Source organism: Paroedura picta, chromosome 8 (genome assembly GCF_049243985.1).
Source record: "Paroedura picta isolate Pp20150507F chromosome 8, Ppicta_v3.0, whole genome shotgun sequence".
Taxonomy (NCBI): domain Eukaryota; kingdom Metazoa; phylum Chordata; class Lepidosauria; order Squamata; family Gekkonidae; genus Paroedura; species Paroedura picta.
This window is the reverse complement of record NC_135376.1, coordinates 56,347,315-56,361,232: the sequence shown is the minus strand read 5'-3', so window position 1 is coordinate 56,361,232 and position 13,918 is coordinate 56,347,315. Positions and strand designations below refer to the sequence as shown.

Sequence of the window (13,918 nt, the reverse complement as noted above, 5' to 3'; positions counted from 1 at the left end):
ACTGGAATGTGAGTTAGTGACAAGCATCTTCTGCCTTTATGAATCAGATTGCCCCCAAATTGGTTCTAATGATTTGTAATAGTAGTTACAGGCGAAAGAGAGCTATTGGTCAGGTAGTCAGGTTAGCACTTAGAACTACTTATCTCTCTCGCAGTTTACAAGATTTTTTAAAATTGGGATGATCTATGACAACCTTGTTTTGAAGCCATGCTTTTGTGCCATATTTGCACTTCAAAAGTACTGGATCCCTGACTAGAAGAAGAGCTGGTTCTTACATGCCGCTTTCCTGCACCAGGAGGAACCTTACAGTCGCCTTCCCTTTCCTCTCCCCGCAACAGATACCCTGGGAGGGAGGTGAGACCGAAAGAGCCCTGACGTTACAGAACAGCTTTCTCAGTGCTGTGGCCAGCCCAAGGTCACCCAGCTGGCGGGGGCGGGATCAAACCAAGTCCCCACTCTTACCCCCCTCGCCAACCACTAACAGGAACAAAGTTGTTGTTTTAGCTGCAGCGCACTACCACGACTATCGAGTCTCTACAGCCCAGGCTAGGAAACCCCGGCGACTTTGCCTCTGGTGTCATGGCGACACCCCCCCAAGCTCCGCCCATCCCCCTCCCTTTTCTCGGCGGACGGAAGGGGCTGGCAAGACTACGCTTCCCACAACTCCCCACGCCGAGCGCGAGCCGGCTCACGAAAGGAGCCGGAGCGACTGTCCCAAAGTGTCGCGTTCGCGAGGGCCGATTTACGGCAGGGAGCCTTCTCGCTTCCGGGGGGCGCCCTCCGAAGCTCTCGGCCGCGGCCGTTCTGTGGAGCGCGGAGACGTGACGGCCCCGCTCTGCGATGGGGAGACGCCGATTGTGACAGTTCCCTCCCTCCCCCTCCCCCCTTCCTCTCCCCCTCTCCCCGCCCGGGCCCAGCGGCCCCTCCCCGGCCTGTCGGGATGGAGGAGGAGAGCATGGAGGAGGAGGGCGGCGGCGGTGGCGGCAGCATCAGTAGCAGCAGCAGCTACGAGGCCTTAATGGACGACCAAAACCACAACAACTGGGAGGCGGCGGCGGCGGGCGGCGGAGGAGGAGGACGGGGCGGTTACGGCCGCCAACCGCTGCCGCCTGCCCCGCTCTCCCCGGCGGAGTCCCGCGGCGAAGGCGCCCGCAGGGGGGCCCTGGGCCCGCAGGAGGACTTCGAGATGCAGATGCTGTCCGAGGCTGCGAATGGGCCGGGGAAGGGCTGCGAGGCGGCGCCGGGCAAAGGAGGAGGCGGCGGCGGCGGCGGCATCAACCTCAACATCAACCCCTCGGCCTCCAAGTTCTGTGAGTGACGCCCGCCCAAGACGGGCTGCAGCGCCTTATTTCCGTCCCCCCCCCTTCACGAGTTTCCCTGGGAGGGAGTGGAGATCCCCGAACTGCCTTTCGCTCCCCCACCCACGCACCCACGCGGGCCTCCTGTTGCGGCAACCCCTTTTCCATCTTGCCCAACTTTGGTGGGAGTGTCAGTTTCTGGGAGCTTGGTCGGGAAGTTTCCCACCAAGGCAGGCAGGGGGTTGAGTTTTGAGCCCCTTAAGGTGCGCTGGGTCCTGCCTCTTAAAGAAGGTTGTGTGTGCAGCTGCTGCAGAGCTCTGGATGGGGATCTCTCCAGAAGGGAGGAGTTGTTGGCCTTTTACATCAAGATGAAAAGGGATTCCATAAAAGCTAATGGGTTTATGGCACAGTCCTTTTACAGAGGTGCTGCAGTCAGTGACTGCAGGAGCTCTATGTAGGGTTCCACTAGGAGGGTGGCATACGCATCTGTGGGTCAGAGTCCATTTGAGTAGATCTATCAATAGTGTCCTTGGTTGGGGATGTGGGAAGGGAAAACTCAACCTGTGTGTGTGTGAGTCAACCAAACATTACAGCCTGTGAAGTACAGTAGAAAAGGTTTTATGCTACACTTTCCTCCACTTTAAGGAATCTCAAAATGTTGTACAATCCCATTCCTTTTCTCTGCCCACAACAGGTGCCTTGTGAAGTGGGTGGGGCTGTGACACTTCTGAGATAACTGTGATTGGGCACCCATCAGGCTTCATGTGGTAGAGTGAGGACTTAAACCCAGTTCTCCAGATTAGGTTCTGCCGCTCTCCACACTGTTCAGTCTTTCTCTGTAAAGTTTAGATTTGTCTTACATATAAATGTCGTGCTCATTCCCAGATAGATACTAATGTAGTACCGCTATACAGTCCTAAGTATACAGTTCTAAACTATTCTTCAACACTGTACCAATACACACTAGTCGGTGGCAATTACGTTTTGTTACCCTGGTGAGTCAGGAGAGGGTGAACATCTTTGGCTGGAAACCTGGACACAGCCACAGGGAAGGGTTAATGAAAAAAAAAAGGGTCTATATGTAAAAGGTGACTTGCCAATCGTTTTTCATAACAAGAAGATGGTATGACAAGAGAATTGTCTCTTTCCCTGTACCCTTAATTGTGTATATAGGCAACTTCAGTTTATGTTTAATTTCTTCCTTTTTCTGTGCTAGAATATGACCTTTCCCCATCATAGGTCTTCCAGTCCTGAACATGCATAGAGGGTGAGGTAGATCTAAATTCCTAGCATTTGAGCTTTCCACACTTTTTTGTCATCTCTGATGTTTGTTTCACTTTCCTAGTTCTTATTTTAGTTTGCTTTTCTTCTGTATCATTGTTTTCTTTCCCACCATCCTCAATTTTGACTTATTATCCAAGACATGTTCTTCCTTTTTGTTGGGAGTACCCCAGTGTTGTGTCCCCACCAAAACACTGTGAAAGATTTTCTCTCCTCCAGGAAGTGAGATGCTGAAATTAGGGGAATTCATCTTCTTGTCTTTTTCACCCCTCTTAACCCTTTTTGGTCACTGCCTTCTACCCATTGCTTTTTTCATTTTAAAGGAAGCGGGTTTGATGGGAGTTCATTCTGTTGGGGTTTTTTTTGGGGGGGCGGGGGAATGTGTTTTTCACTGTGTTAATACAACATATCATGTGATTATATAATCTTTTTTAATGGGTAATATTGTGATGGGTTTGGATTTTGCAACTGGCTAGGAGAAATAATGGTTGACTACCAAGGTTTGCTGCAATGTGTGATATATACACATTACCTCTTGCATTTTATTGCCAAGTATTTATTTTTTCCTCTATTCTTGTGTGAGAGAATTAAATCTGCCATCAGAGACATGTTTTGTGTTCAGTGAAATGGACTCGCATGAGACTTATAGGTGTTAAGTCTGTTGTTCTAGAGTGCCTTGTAAGTGATCCCCTTTTCAGAGCTAGTTCTACCATAAAGTGCCAAGCTCTCGCTGCTGCCTAAGTACAATTGGGCATTCATATCCTCTGACCTGGGTGTTTGTTAATTGCATTTGAATCCATTTAATAGTATTGTTTTAGTGGTAGTGGCCCTCTTACAGGACAAGAGACAAAGCTGCATCTCCTGCTTGTACACTTCTGCTTATGAGAGAAAAGCAGAATAATGGGCAGACCCCAGAGTTTTCTGTGTTTTCCACTGGAAATCAAGAGAGTGTTTCTGAGTCTGGCTCTTGGATTTGTATGTTCGTGATACAAACAGGCTTGCACAAGTTTGACAAAGGAATTGTTATGTCTATGGAAGTCATAAGATCTAGACACTATACATAAAAAGTTGACTGCTGTCTGAATTATTTGTAACAACAGATATTGGACTTCAGTAAAACTACTTTGGAGTAAGTGGTTTGAAGGTACAATTACTTTGTTCCATTTAATGATATTGTCCAATATATAAGTGCATGCCTAATATTTTTTGTCAAGCAGAAAGAAGTACATTTTTAAGATTTGGAGTTAACACTTCATTTACCAGCAATATTGAATCAGTGGTTTATGATCAAGGGGGCCAATATGCTGTTGAAGTCTCTTTAGTGTAAACTTTTTATATTGGTATCCATTTACTTCATTTATACCCCATTTTTCTTACAACATGACCTGCAATGTTTTCTTTTTCCATTTTATCTTCACAACAACACTGTAAGGTAGGTTAGGTTGAGAGTGCATGTCTGTGCCAAGGTCACCTGGTAAGCTTCTGCGGCAGAATGGGGGATTCAAACCCTGTTTTCATAGGTCCTAGTCTAACAGAGAATCACTATACCACACTAGGTGTCTGAAACATCACTGCAGCAAAATCTATAAACCTTTAACTTGGATCATCTGTAAGTGTATGGTTGAAGCTGTATCTGCATTTTACTGCTGTGTGTCAATATTTCTTTTAATTGGGTTCTCAGTGCAATAACACATTGTTTCTTTTTTTCTTATAGTAATGAATGTTATAACAATAGAAGACTATAAGAGTACATATTGGCCAAAGTTGGATAGTGCCATAGATCAACTTTTAACTCAGAGTCCTAGTGACTACATCCCCATCTCCTATGAGCAAATATACAGGTGAGGAAACCTTTTAATAGTTCTGTTATGGGTGACTGCATTTAGCCTTTCATTTGCAGTGTTCTTAGGCACTGATAGGAATTCTGGCTTTGGATCATAGTGCTTGAGTAGCCAGATACCTGGGAATTTTAAACTCTTTCATGTACCTGGTAGCATAAGCAACTGACTTCAGGTAAACTCTCTACAGTCTTATTGTAGTTTAGTAGTATGTATTAACAGAACAAAGGGCTTTAAGCAAGAACTAACCTCTCTGTGGTGTAAGCATAGTACATATCATGCTATGTAGATGATCAGATGATTTTTGGAGACAGTAATGGAGCGTCAACCAAACCAAGTATTCCAAGATTTGCTATTATATTTAGTGAAGCCCTAGTTGAGGGAAGGTCTTCTTCCCATCCAACACCATAACCAAAAGTAACTCTACTAAATGGACTAGAGGTGTGCTGGCTAATCGTGGAAGCTGTGGAATGAATCTTTTAAACTAGGCCCCCTAAGAAGCTGTCAATGTAAAAGTCTGATTTGTATACTATTATCATGCAGTTTATTAATTCCAGATTCCTCCCCTCCCCAGACGTTTGTTGGGTGGCTTCCCAGTTGAGAGTGATAATGGGCATATGCTCCATTCATGGCATGTGCTCCATTCTGTTGTAAGTAGGAGTACTTGCTGTTGCTTGCAGTGTTTCTCCCATAGAGTAGTGAAAAGACTAGGCTGTTAGGCCCCTTTCAGTTTCTCATGTGTCTCTTTATGTTAGGAAGAACAGAGGAAGCGGAGATTTAATTTACAACTGGAATAATCTATTGCTGAACTAGAAAACTTTACCTTATTTGAAATGTCGAGTTGATACGAATGGGTGCTCCAAGTGCTGATGCATTTGATAAGTGTTGCTGAGATGGAAGACTTCTATAGGTATTTTGTCAGGGTGACTGATCATCTATAGATTTTTAAATAAATGGTTCTCGTGGTGCTTCGTAGTTTTTCAAGGAGTGTACTTGAAACTTTTCTTTATTCCCTTTGCTCAGATCAGCGAAGCTCGGTAACGGCATACAAATGTAGTTTGGCAAATAAAAAATGCCTGGGTGAAATGGCCAAGTACCACTTGAAATGAATGAGAATGCAGGAGGAGAGCTTGTGTGAGTCTTTTTGGATAAGTATGCTGTTTTAGGAAGGAATCGACTAGCTAGATCCTTAATCCCTTTGAGGGTAATAGAAAATGAAGTATTGATGTGAACACGTACTGTTGCGATGGGGGATGAAGGCTTAGTATTTTCTATATTAAACCCTCAGCTAGTTGGCTGGGAAGCATTGTGCAATACTGTTCCCCTAGAGAAGTGGTCCCCAACCTTTTTATCACCAGGGACCGGTCAACGCTTGACAATTTTACTGAGGCCCGGGAGGGGGGGGAGAGTCTACTCCTCTCCTCTTGACCATTGCCCTAACGCTCTCTGACTCTGGTCACTATGGTAACATTTAAACATCCCTTCAAAATAAGATACAGATATGCCACAAAAATGAATATAAAGAACATTTTATTTTCATCAAAATTTTAACTTGCAATAATGACAAGATTGGAATTTGCTTGGGCAGAGGTCTTTCACATTACCTACTGTCTGGTCCTTCTAACTGGTGATACTGGGGAGTGAACCTAGGACCTCAGCATGCCAAACAAAGCCTCTACCACTGAACCACGGCCCCTTCCCACTGAGGCACAGCACAAGCATGTAACATCTGTTTCCAGTACTGTGCGGTCCCTGTCTACCAGTCATGAAAAATGCTAAAGGTAAAGGTATCCCCTGTGCAAGCACTGGGTCATGTTTGACCCTTGAGGTGACACCCTCTAGCGTTTTCATGGCAGACTCAATACAGGTTGGCCTTGCCAGTGCCTTCCCCAGTCATTACCGTTTACCCCCTAGCAAGCTGGGTACTCATTTTACCGACCTCAGAATGATGGAACACTGAGTCAACCTTGATCCAGCTGCTGGGATTGAACTCCCAGCCTCATGGGCAGAGCTTTCAGACTGCATGTCTGCTGCCTTACTAGTCTGCGCCACAAGAGGCTCTTAGTGCTAGTGCTACAAAATAGCTGGGAGGAGTGGGAAGAGATAGCATATCTTCTTCCAATGTGCTAAGTTTCTACACAGATTATTTTGAATTTATATTACCTTGCTCATTTTCTGCCATAGATCAAAGAGCAAGTTGCACAGGTATAAGCACAGCAAGATTATAACTAATTACATCATTTCTGTGGGGCTACTCACTCCACCTGGTTACACTTTATCATTTATCCTAATGCTCTTATTTTTCTAAGTATTATCCAACTTTCAGGGCCGCCCTCTCAAAACTCCCAGAGTATTTACTGCTGCTATTCCTAATGAAATAAGGTTGAAAATCTGCAAGTTGCCCAAAGCCAAAGGTCAGGCTATCCAACAATAGGTATTAACTTTTATGCGACCAGAACAAAGTCCTGCATATACAGCAAGAACATTCCCAAGGCTATCCTCACATACTAACCAAGGCTAGATCCGAGCCTGCTCCAGGATCCTCTGGCAGAGCTTCTCGTCCACGTACTCATCCTCCCCCTGTCCGCCGTTCCTCCCCGCTTTTACAAGCATGATGGGCCTTGCCGAGTCTCCTCGGAGAATCTGCTCGGCCAGAGGAATGCTCCCCCCACTCCTCCGGAGCCCCTCGCCCGCTTCCCCTTCAGCATGCCATCTGCCAGAAAGGGACACACATGTGGGGCGAGAGAGAGAACTGCGGAAATGCATGCGCAACGCGCAGCCTTTACGGCCGCTGCATCCCAAAGGTTCCTCCCTCCACGCACAAACTGCGCTTTCTTCTTCAAGGCATCGCAACCCTCTCTCCCTCAATGATGTGGATGTCTTTTAGAAACTGAGTTATTCCTCTCCGGAGAGTGGTGAAGCTTCAACAAGCCTCACAAGGGGTCCCAGTGAAACTGAGAATAGCCAAGCTAGCCACCATCAACAACAACAACAAGAGCTTTCTGCATGAGTCTGTCGCTTGGCGGGGCACTGCTCCCTCTTAGAGCCCAGGCAAGGCGGGGACTTGGCGTCAGGTGGGGGCAGGGCAGCAGGATTCTTCTCTGCAGCGACTGGCTTTGGACGCCCGGAGGCCAGCCCTTCCCCGCCCCATCTCCCACGGTGACATCACTTCCTCCTGGCTCACCTCAGGGCAGTCTCGATGCCTGGCCGGCAGGGCGGGATGCTCCTCCAGCCCGAAAGCATTGCCAGGCCCATGCAGAGACCTCTTGAGAGCACCAAAGGGAGGAGGATGAGTAGGAGCCACGGACCGGTACCGAGTGACCTACGGACCAGTCTTGGTCTGCAGACCACGGGTTGGGAACTGCTGCCCTAGAGGATCTCATGTGCAGGAACAGGATATTAGAATTCATGTTAGTAGTTCTGTTTCTAGATTTCTTCTGTTGTGGTTAGCAGGTTACATATCTTCTGGAAATTGCTTTAGATGCAAAGCTTCTCTTGGCACTTTGTGACCACTTCACAAAGTTGAAGATGCTGAGAGATTATTCAGAACCTCCAGGCTTTCTTCATTGGTGAGCTAGGTGCCTCACATTCAAGTCAACATGCTATCTAGTATACTATATACTGGCTCCCATATGATCTCCTTCCATCTTATCCCCTATATACCTACTTGAATGAGGAAAAGGAAAGCACTCACCCTTTTATCTATACCAGGATTTGGAACTATGCCACATAGTGACAAGATACATCTGCTTCCTTCTTTGGTGGCAGAGGAGGACAGGCTTGTGGTAGAGGAAGAGATACATTTTGCCTGTGTGCAGAACAAAAGGCAGTTATGAACCCAGAAAGTCAAAATGAACTATAATAAAGTTTTTAAACTAACTGCTTGGCTTGGATCCTGATACTTCTCTTTTTGATCCTGATACTTCTCTTTTTGAATTTCTTACTTAAATGTTAAATGTGTAAATAACTGCAAAATAAGTTGGATAAGGGTAAGTTAAAAATGATTTTGCCATTAGCTTCTGATTAAATGTAAGCAGTGCATTTATTGTAATTTGGTCAAGGATAATTCTTGCATATTGATGCTTAAGGCTGACAGATAACATTTTGTTTCTGACACATATTTAAAATGAAATATTTGACAAAAATTATTATTCCAGATATTTTATTTCTTGAACTTGATCAGATTGCTGTGATTTGTAATACATTCTAGCTGAAGACAATTGTTTTTGTAGTTTGATTTTTAACCATCTTAAATTTAGTTGATGACACTCTTGGAATGCTTGTAGGCTTGTGCAGAGACTTATCTTCTGCAGATATTTGTTCAGAAAAATTTATGGTCCACACTGCATTCTGCTGTTTGCTCATGTTTGCATTCCACTTGGAGCTCTTGGTTTTGGGCAAAGCCTTGAATCTCCTTAGAGCAGTCTTTTCCAACCTTTTGACCAAGGAGGAAACCCCTGAAATTATTTTTCAGGCTTTGAGGAGTCTCAAAAGTGACGTTAGCATGTCAAACCTCCCTTTCATGCTCCCAGAAGTGCCATGTCACTGGAAGTGGCAACACCACCTGTAGAAGACTGATGGGAAGGAAGAAACCGAAGGTGGTTTAAGCCAGGAGTAAGCATGCAGGCTCTGCCCTCCCTCCTAGGCCCAGAAACCACAAGAGAACTCGTGCTGGAGAGGGGAGCAATGGAAGTGGCCAGTTCCCTAGCTTATGGTCATTAAGGCAGAAGGGGAAAGGCCATGGACCCCCTCTGGATTTCCTGTGGATCTCCAGGAGTCCACAGACCCCAGGTTGGGAGTCCCTGCCTTAGAGAGATGTAGGAAGCAAATGAAGATTTGCAGCTGGATAATGTGAACAAGAGTGCTGGTCTGGATATGCCCTTAGAGTGCCTTTAAACACTTCTTTAGTTTGCATATTTGTGTGGAACTGGAATATTATTTATTCAGTTTTATACTATTCTCCCATAGTGGGCTCGAGGAGAGTGTGGCAGAAACTATTGAAAATTATTTTTAAAAATTATATCCTGACTTCAAGTTAACTGTTACAACATAGTTAACATAGCTAGTGACAGGAAAATCCAAATTTCTCCCCAGCCTAATTAAATGCCTACAATTTACTGATGAATAAAACAGCCTTGCAGCACCTCCCAAAGGGAGCTAAGCACAGAGTTTCCCACCACCACCACCAAAGCTTCCAAGAAGAGTGTCCCCCTCCCACTTGGAGCCCATTCTTTAAAGTGGGAGCAACCACAGAAAAAATACTTGTCAGAACTAGATGGGCCACCCTTAATGGTGGAACAGACAAAAGAAATAAACTTGAGATTGTTGCCAGCATACAGATACATATGTATGGTGAGAGATGGCTCTTGAGATATGGGGTTCCTAGGCTGTGAAGGGCTTAAAAATTTTAAACTGAACCTTGAAGTGATCTTGGAAATAAACTGGCAGTGTGAAGCTATTTTTAAATGTGCAAGATGTATTTCTAGCAATTATCAGGTCACCACATTCTAAGCCAACTGTCATTTTAGGCTTTTCTAGGACAAGACAAGGTAGAGTACTTTATGGTAGTCTCACAGAGAGGTCACAGAAGCACTGATTAACATGTCCAGGAAATGAGAGAGAACTGGTGATCCAGATGCAGCAGGTAGAAGGCTCTCTTAGGTACCCCCCAGCAATCTAAGTAGTAAGCTCTTGACCTGCTCTGCAAAAGTCAACTCCATTAGGATCAAGTACGAGTAGATCCAAGCTCTCCGAAGCCATCAATCTTTCTGACCTATCTTTCCTCTGTCTTATCTGGGTCCAGCTTATTCTGCTTTCAACAGTAACCTTAGCCTCAAAGTGATGGTTCAGAGCAAGGATGGACATATCTGCATACTGTTGACACCCAACCCCAAAATATTGAAGAGGCCCAAGATCTCCCACATGACAGGACTCATCTAGTTGAGTCTGCTCCACAGCACTGCAATAATACCTCTAATAGTACTTTTGGTTCTGAGCTTGTGGCTATCCTGGTAAGAATTGGATGACTGTAGATATAGTTATGAAGCATTGTTGGCCTTACAAACCATGAAACAGCACCTCTTTGGTCACTGATGTCCCAACCGCTTCACAAAGTTCCTAGTTTAGTAAGACCACATATGTAAGTTTCTCTATGGAGAATACAGACCTGCTGTGTCAGTATCTGCGTACAATGAAGTTTGTGTGCTGAAATGGCCAGTTAAATGTTTTTGAAGTCAGGTTTCTGCTGGCTTAACTTTTCTTGTTTTCCGCCCTCTGCTGCAAACCGTTGTGAATTCATCATTATTCTTGTATTTATTTCTGCAGTTGTGTGTATAAATGTGTGTGCCAGCAACATTCGGAACAGATGTATAGTGACCTAATTAAAAAGATAACTAACCACTTAGAGAGAGTCTCAAAGGAGCTGCAGGTAAGAAGCTGTATAATTTTGTTTTCCTGGGATTTAGCATTTTACTGGGAATAGGATACCAATGATGATCTGAAGGGATTGTTGTCAGCTGATGACTCTCTGCAGTGAATCTTCTGTATGAGAAGAAAATGTAGTTTAATACCCTTTAAATGAAGCTTCCCTTGTCAGAGTCAGACTAGTTACTTTTTAAGAAAAGGTTATTGTAATGCAGAAACTGAAATATAACTTGTAAAACAATCCTAAATCTTGTTCACATCTGGGTGCATTTGGGATGATGTAGAAGCCAGCAGTAACGGGGGAAGTGACTGAAGAGTGTCTTTTGGGACAGATTAGTTTCACAGAATATTCTTTTCATGGCATATATGACCTGTCCTGCATTAACACAAAGAAATGTGTTTTGCCTGATTACTGTATCAATGATGTTGATAATCTGAGACAACCTTAATTATGAGGATATTGTTTGTTTTTACCTGCTAGTCTGCCCAGACAATTGTGGGTTAGTTACATTTGTAGTTATCCTTCCAGAAGAGGGAGTGGGAAGTGCACTTTAATAGTGGACTAACGTTTCTCAGCCTGATCACTTCAAGGCAGTTCTTACTCACTGTAGAGAGCAAATGTCATTTTAAGTTTTTATGTAATTTATAAATGTTGTAAACCATCCTGATTGGTTGAGACAAGGTGAAATAAAAATGTAAATAATAATAAGGGCAATCTAGTCTGACGAGCATTTACAATATGATGCTCTTGTGGTAAAAGAAAGTTGTTTATCTTGGATAAAAGTTGGGAAACTATGTAAAAGAATTAGGAAATACATTAGCAAAGCAAGAATAAATTAAGGAAATGAAACTGTTAAGAAATGCATATACTTCCTGCATTTAGGGTATCTGTGTCCCATTCTGTTTTTGTTTGTTGCAGAATTAGCTTTATGAAGACATACGTTCAAATTAATTATACATTGTAAACAACTTGAGTAGCAAGACAAAATTAGACACATAGGGAGGTGCATCTTTTTGCATTAAAATATGGGATAAAACATTTTTAAGTGATATTTTTCTATACTGATGTCTTTCTAATGGTAGCAAGACGTTGTGTGGTAGACACTCTTGTTGGATTTTGTTAGTTTTAAAATATTTTCATGAAATCCCTGTGGTCTTCAGTGGTGGGCAGTTGGTTTTCTCACCAGCAAATATTTTGCTTTATAGCCTAGTTGCTGCCACTACCACCTCCAGATCAGGAAGCCCAGGGAGGCTTCTTGAACTTTGCTAGTTAATAGTCTGGTCTCACTGAACAATAGGTAATGAACTCTTGACAGTCTGTGGCTTTCTGGTGAATGTTTCTCCTGTGTAGGTGTTTTTCCTTTGAAGTTTTGCCAGGGGAATAATTTAACAGCCCAGAGCTTGCTTTTCAGTATATAAAATGTGTTGCAGTTGTTAATTTCTCAACAGTGCTGTGAAAATGGCAATCAAAGCTTGTGGCAGAGTCAGAATTTGCACTAAATTACACCATCTGTAATGTGTTAGTCCATAAAGCATTATACTCTCTGTAATATGCTAGTCTGTAAAGCCAGGCACCTAGATCATGAAGCAATAAGGTGTGGACTGGCTGGGGTGACATATTCCTGCTCCGACTTGAAGCTCATTTGGGTGCCCTTGGGCTCCTCAGCAGCTCTCTGTTTAATCAACCTTAACCAGTTATAATGGGGGAGGGTAAAAGGAAAAGGGTAACACTATAGTCAGGAAGAGGACAGAGTAAGAATCTTGGGATTAAGTTTTACTCACTGCATATAAGTTTCAATTTATGTTGAATTATGAAGATGTGATATGATTATGATGTGGCAATCCTGGCTGCTCAGTGTGCTTGCTTGTTCTCTGGCAAATGATTAGGACTCTTTTAGCCCATGCTGCCTCTGTTCTGTTGTGTAAAAGTTCAGGAAGGTGGAGTGCAGCATGGTATCGATCTGGGGGAGGAAGAGAGAGCAAAGCAAATGGGGCTGGCTGCTTTTAAGTTAGTGACAAGGGCAAGCAGTATAGGCAGAGCTGACAATACGTTCTTGGTTGCTCCCCCCGCTCTGTCCCATACATGTTTACCAGTGCTACAGCCAAGCACAGCATGGAGGGACAGCTGCTGTATCTCTGCTTCTTTCATGCTGCCTCTTTTACACGTGACTTAATCCAGCTGAAGTGGACCCACCGTGTAAACTAGCTACAATACTAGCTCAGACTGCTCCTGACCATTTCAGCTCTTCTGTATCACTATTTTCACCTATGCTTGCTCCCTCTCCCATTCTCAATATGCTTTTTGCTTAACGTTAGTCTTCTTCCCTGTGGGACTTTCTCCTTTAAAATTAACAGATGCTTTTCATTCCAAATGGAGAAGGATCCTTTCAGCAAAATTAGTGACTTTGGGGTGTTCCCCTAGTATTTTAATAGCTCTCAGATAATCAAAAGAGATGATTTGGAATATCAAATTATAAAATCACTTGTTTGTTCACAAAGTACCATTTCTTCAGGGACAAAAAGTTCACATGGAAATCCTTTTTCTTTAATCCAATCTAATGTTTTACCTCTGCAGAGGGGATACCCTGGAGATCTGCTTCAGGAATTATCTTGCCCATGTGAAGATGGGGAACCTGAAATTGTTGGGCATGAAATATTGTACTGCCTTTTCTATTGTGATCTCAGAAGAGATCTTATTACTCCCATTCTTAAAATGAATGCCAGGCTGATCTGAGGATTTATATATGGCCTTAGTTTTCTCAGACCATGATCCTGGGGTCAGGGATAAAGTGGGCAAATTCTGTGCTGCTGCTAGAATCCATTGTTATTCTATATTATAAGTTAATGGATATTACCTGCTCATTTTTATACAGTTTATGAAACTTTTTATCTATTAATGGTATGACAAAATTGCATGCATTTTATTGTATGTGTTTTAGAACTGGTCTTTGACTGTTGATGTAATAAATCAATATGCTTGTGGAATGTCATCTCTTACTTATATATTTATAATCTGCTCTCTCAGATTACAGAATTTAGCATTAAGAGTGTAAAATACAATAAACATTGTAATAAGTT

At 43.6% G+C, this 13,918-nt stretch overlaps 1 protein-coding gene across 2 annotated transcripts in view; it reads left to right on the top strand.

The window, feature by feature from the left end:
* The first annotated feature begins 661 nt into the window (after positions 1-661).
* The window catches only part of CACUL1 (CDK2 associated cullin domain 1), a 62,734-nt gene continuing 49,477 nt past the window's right edge, over positions 662-13,918 (top strand). The window contains exons 1-3 of one of the 2 annotated variants that reach the window (XM_077349902.1): positions 662-1,310; positions 4,294-4,420; positions 10,742-10,844. In XM_077349902.1, coding sequence (XP_077206017.1) covers positions 941-1,310; positions 4,294-4,420; positions 10,742-10,844 — 600 coding nt within the window. In that variant the 5' untranslated portion in view covers positions 662-940. The remainder of the gene's footprint in view (positions 1,311-4,293; positions 4,421-10,741; positions 10,845-13,918) is intronic. The other variant, XM_077349903.1, reaches the window with a different exon arrangement.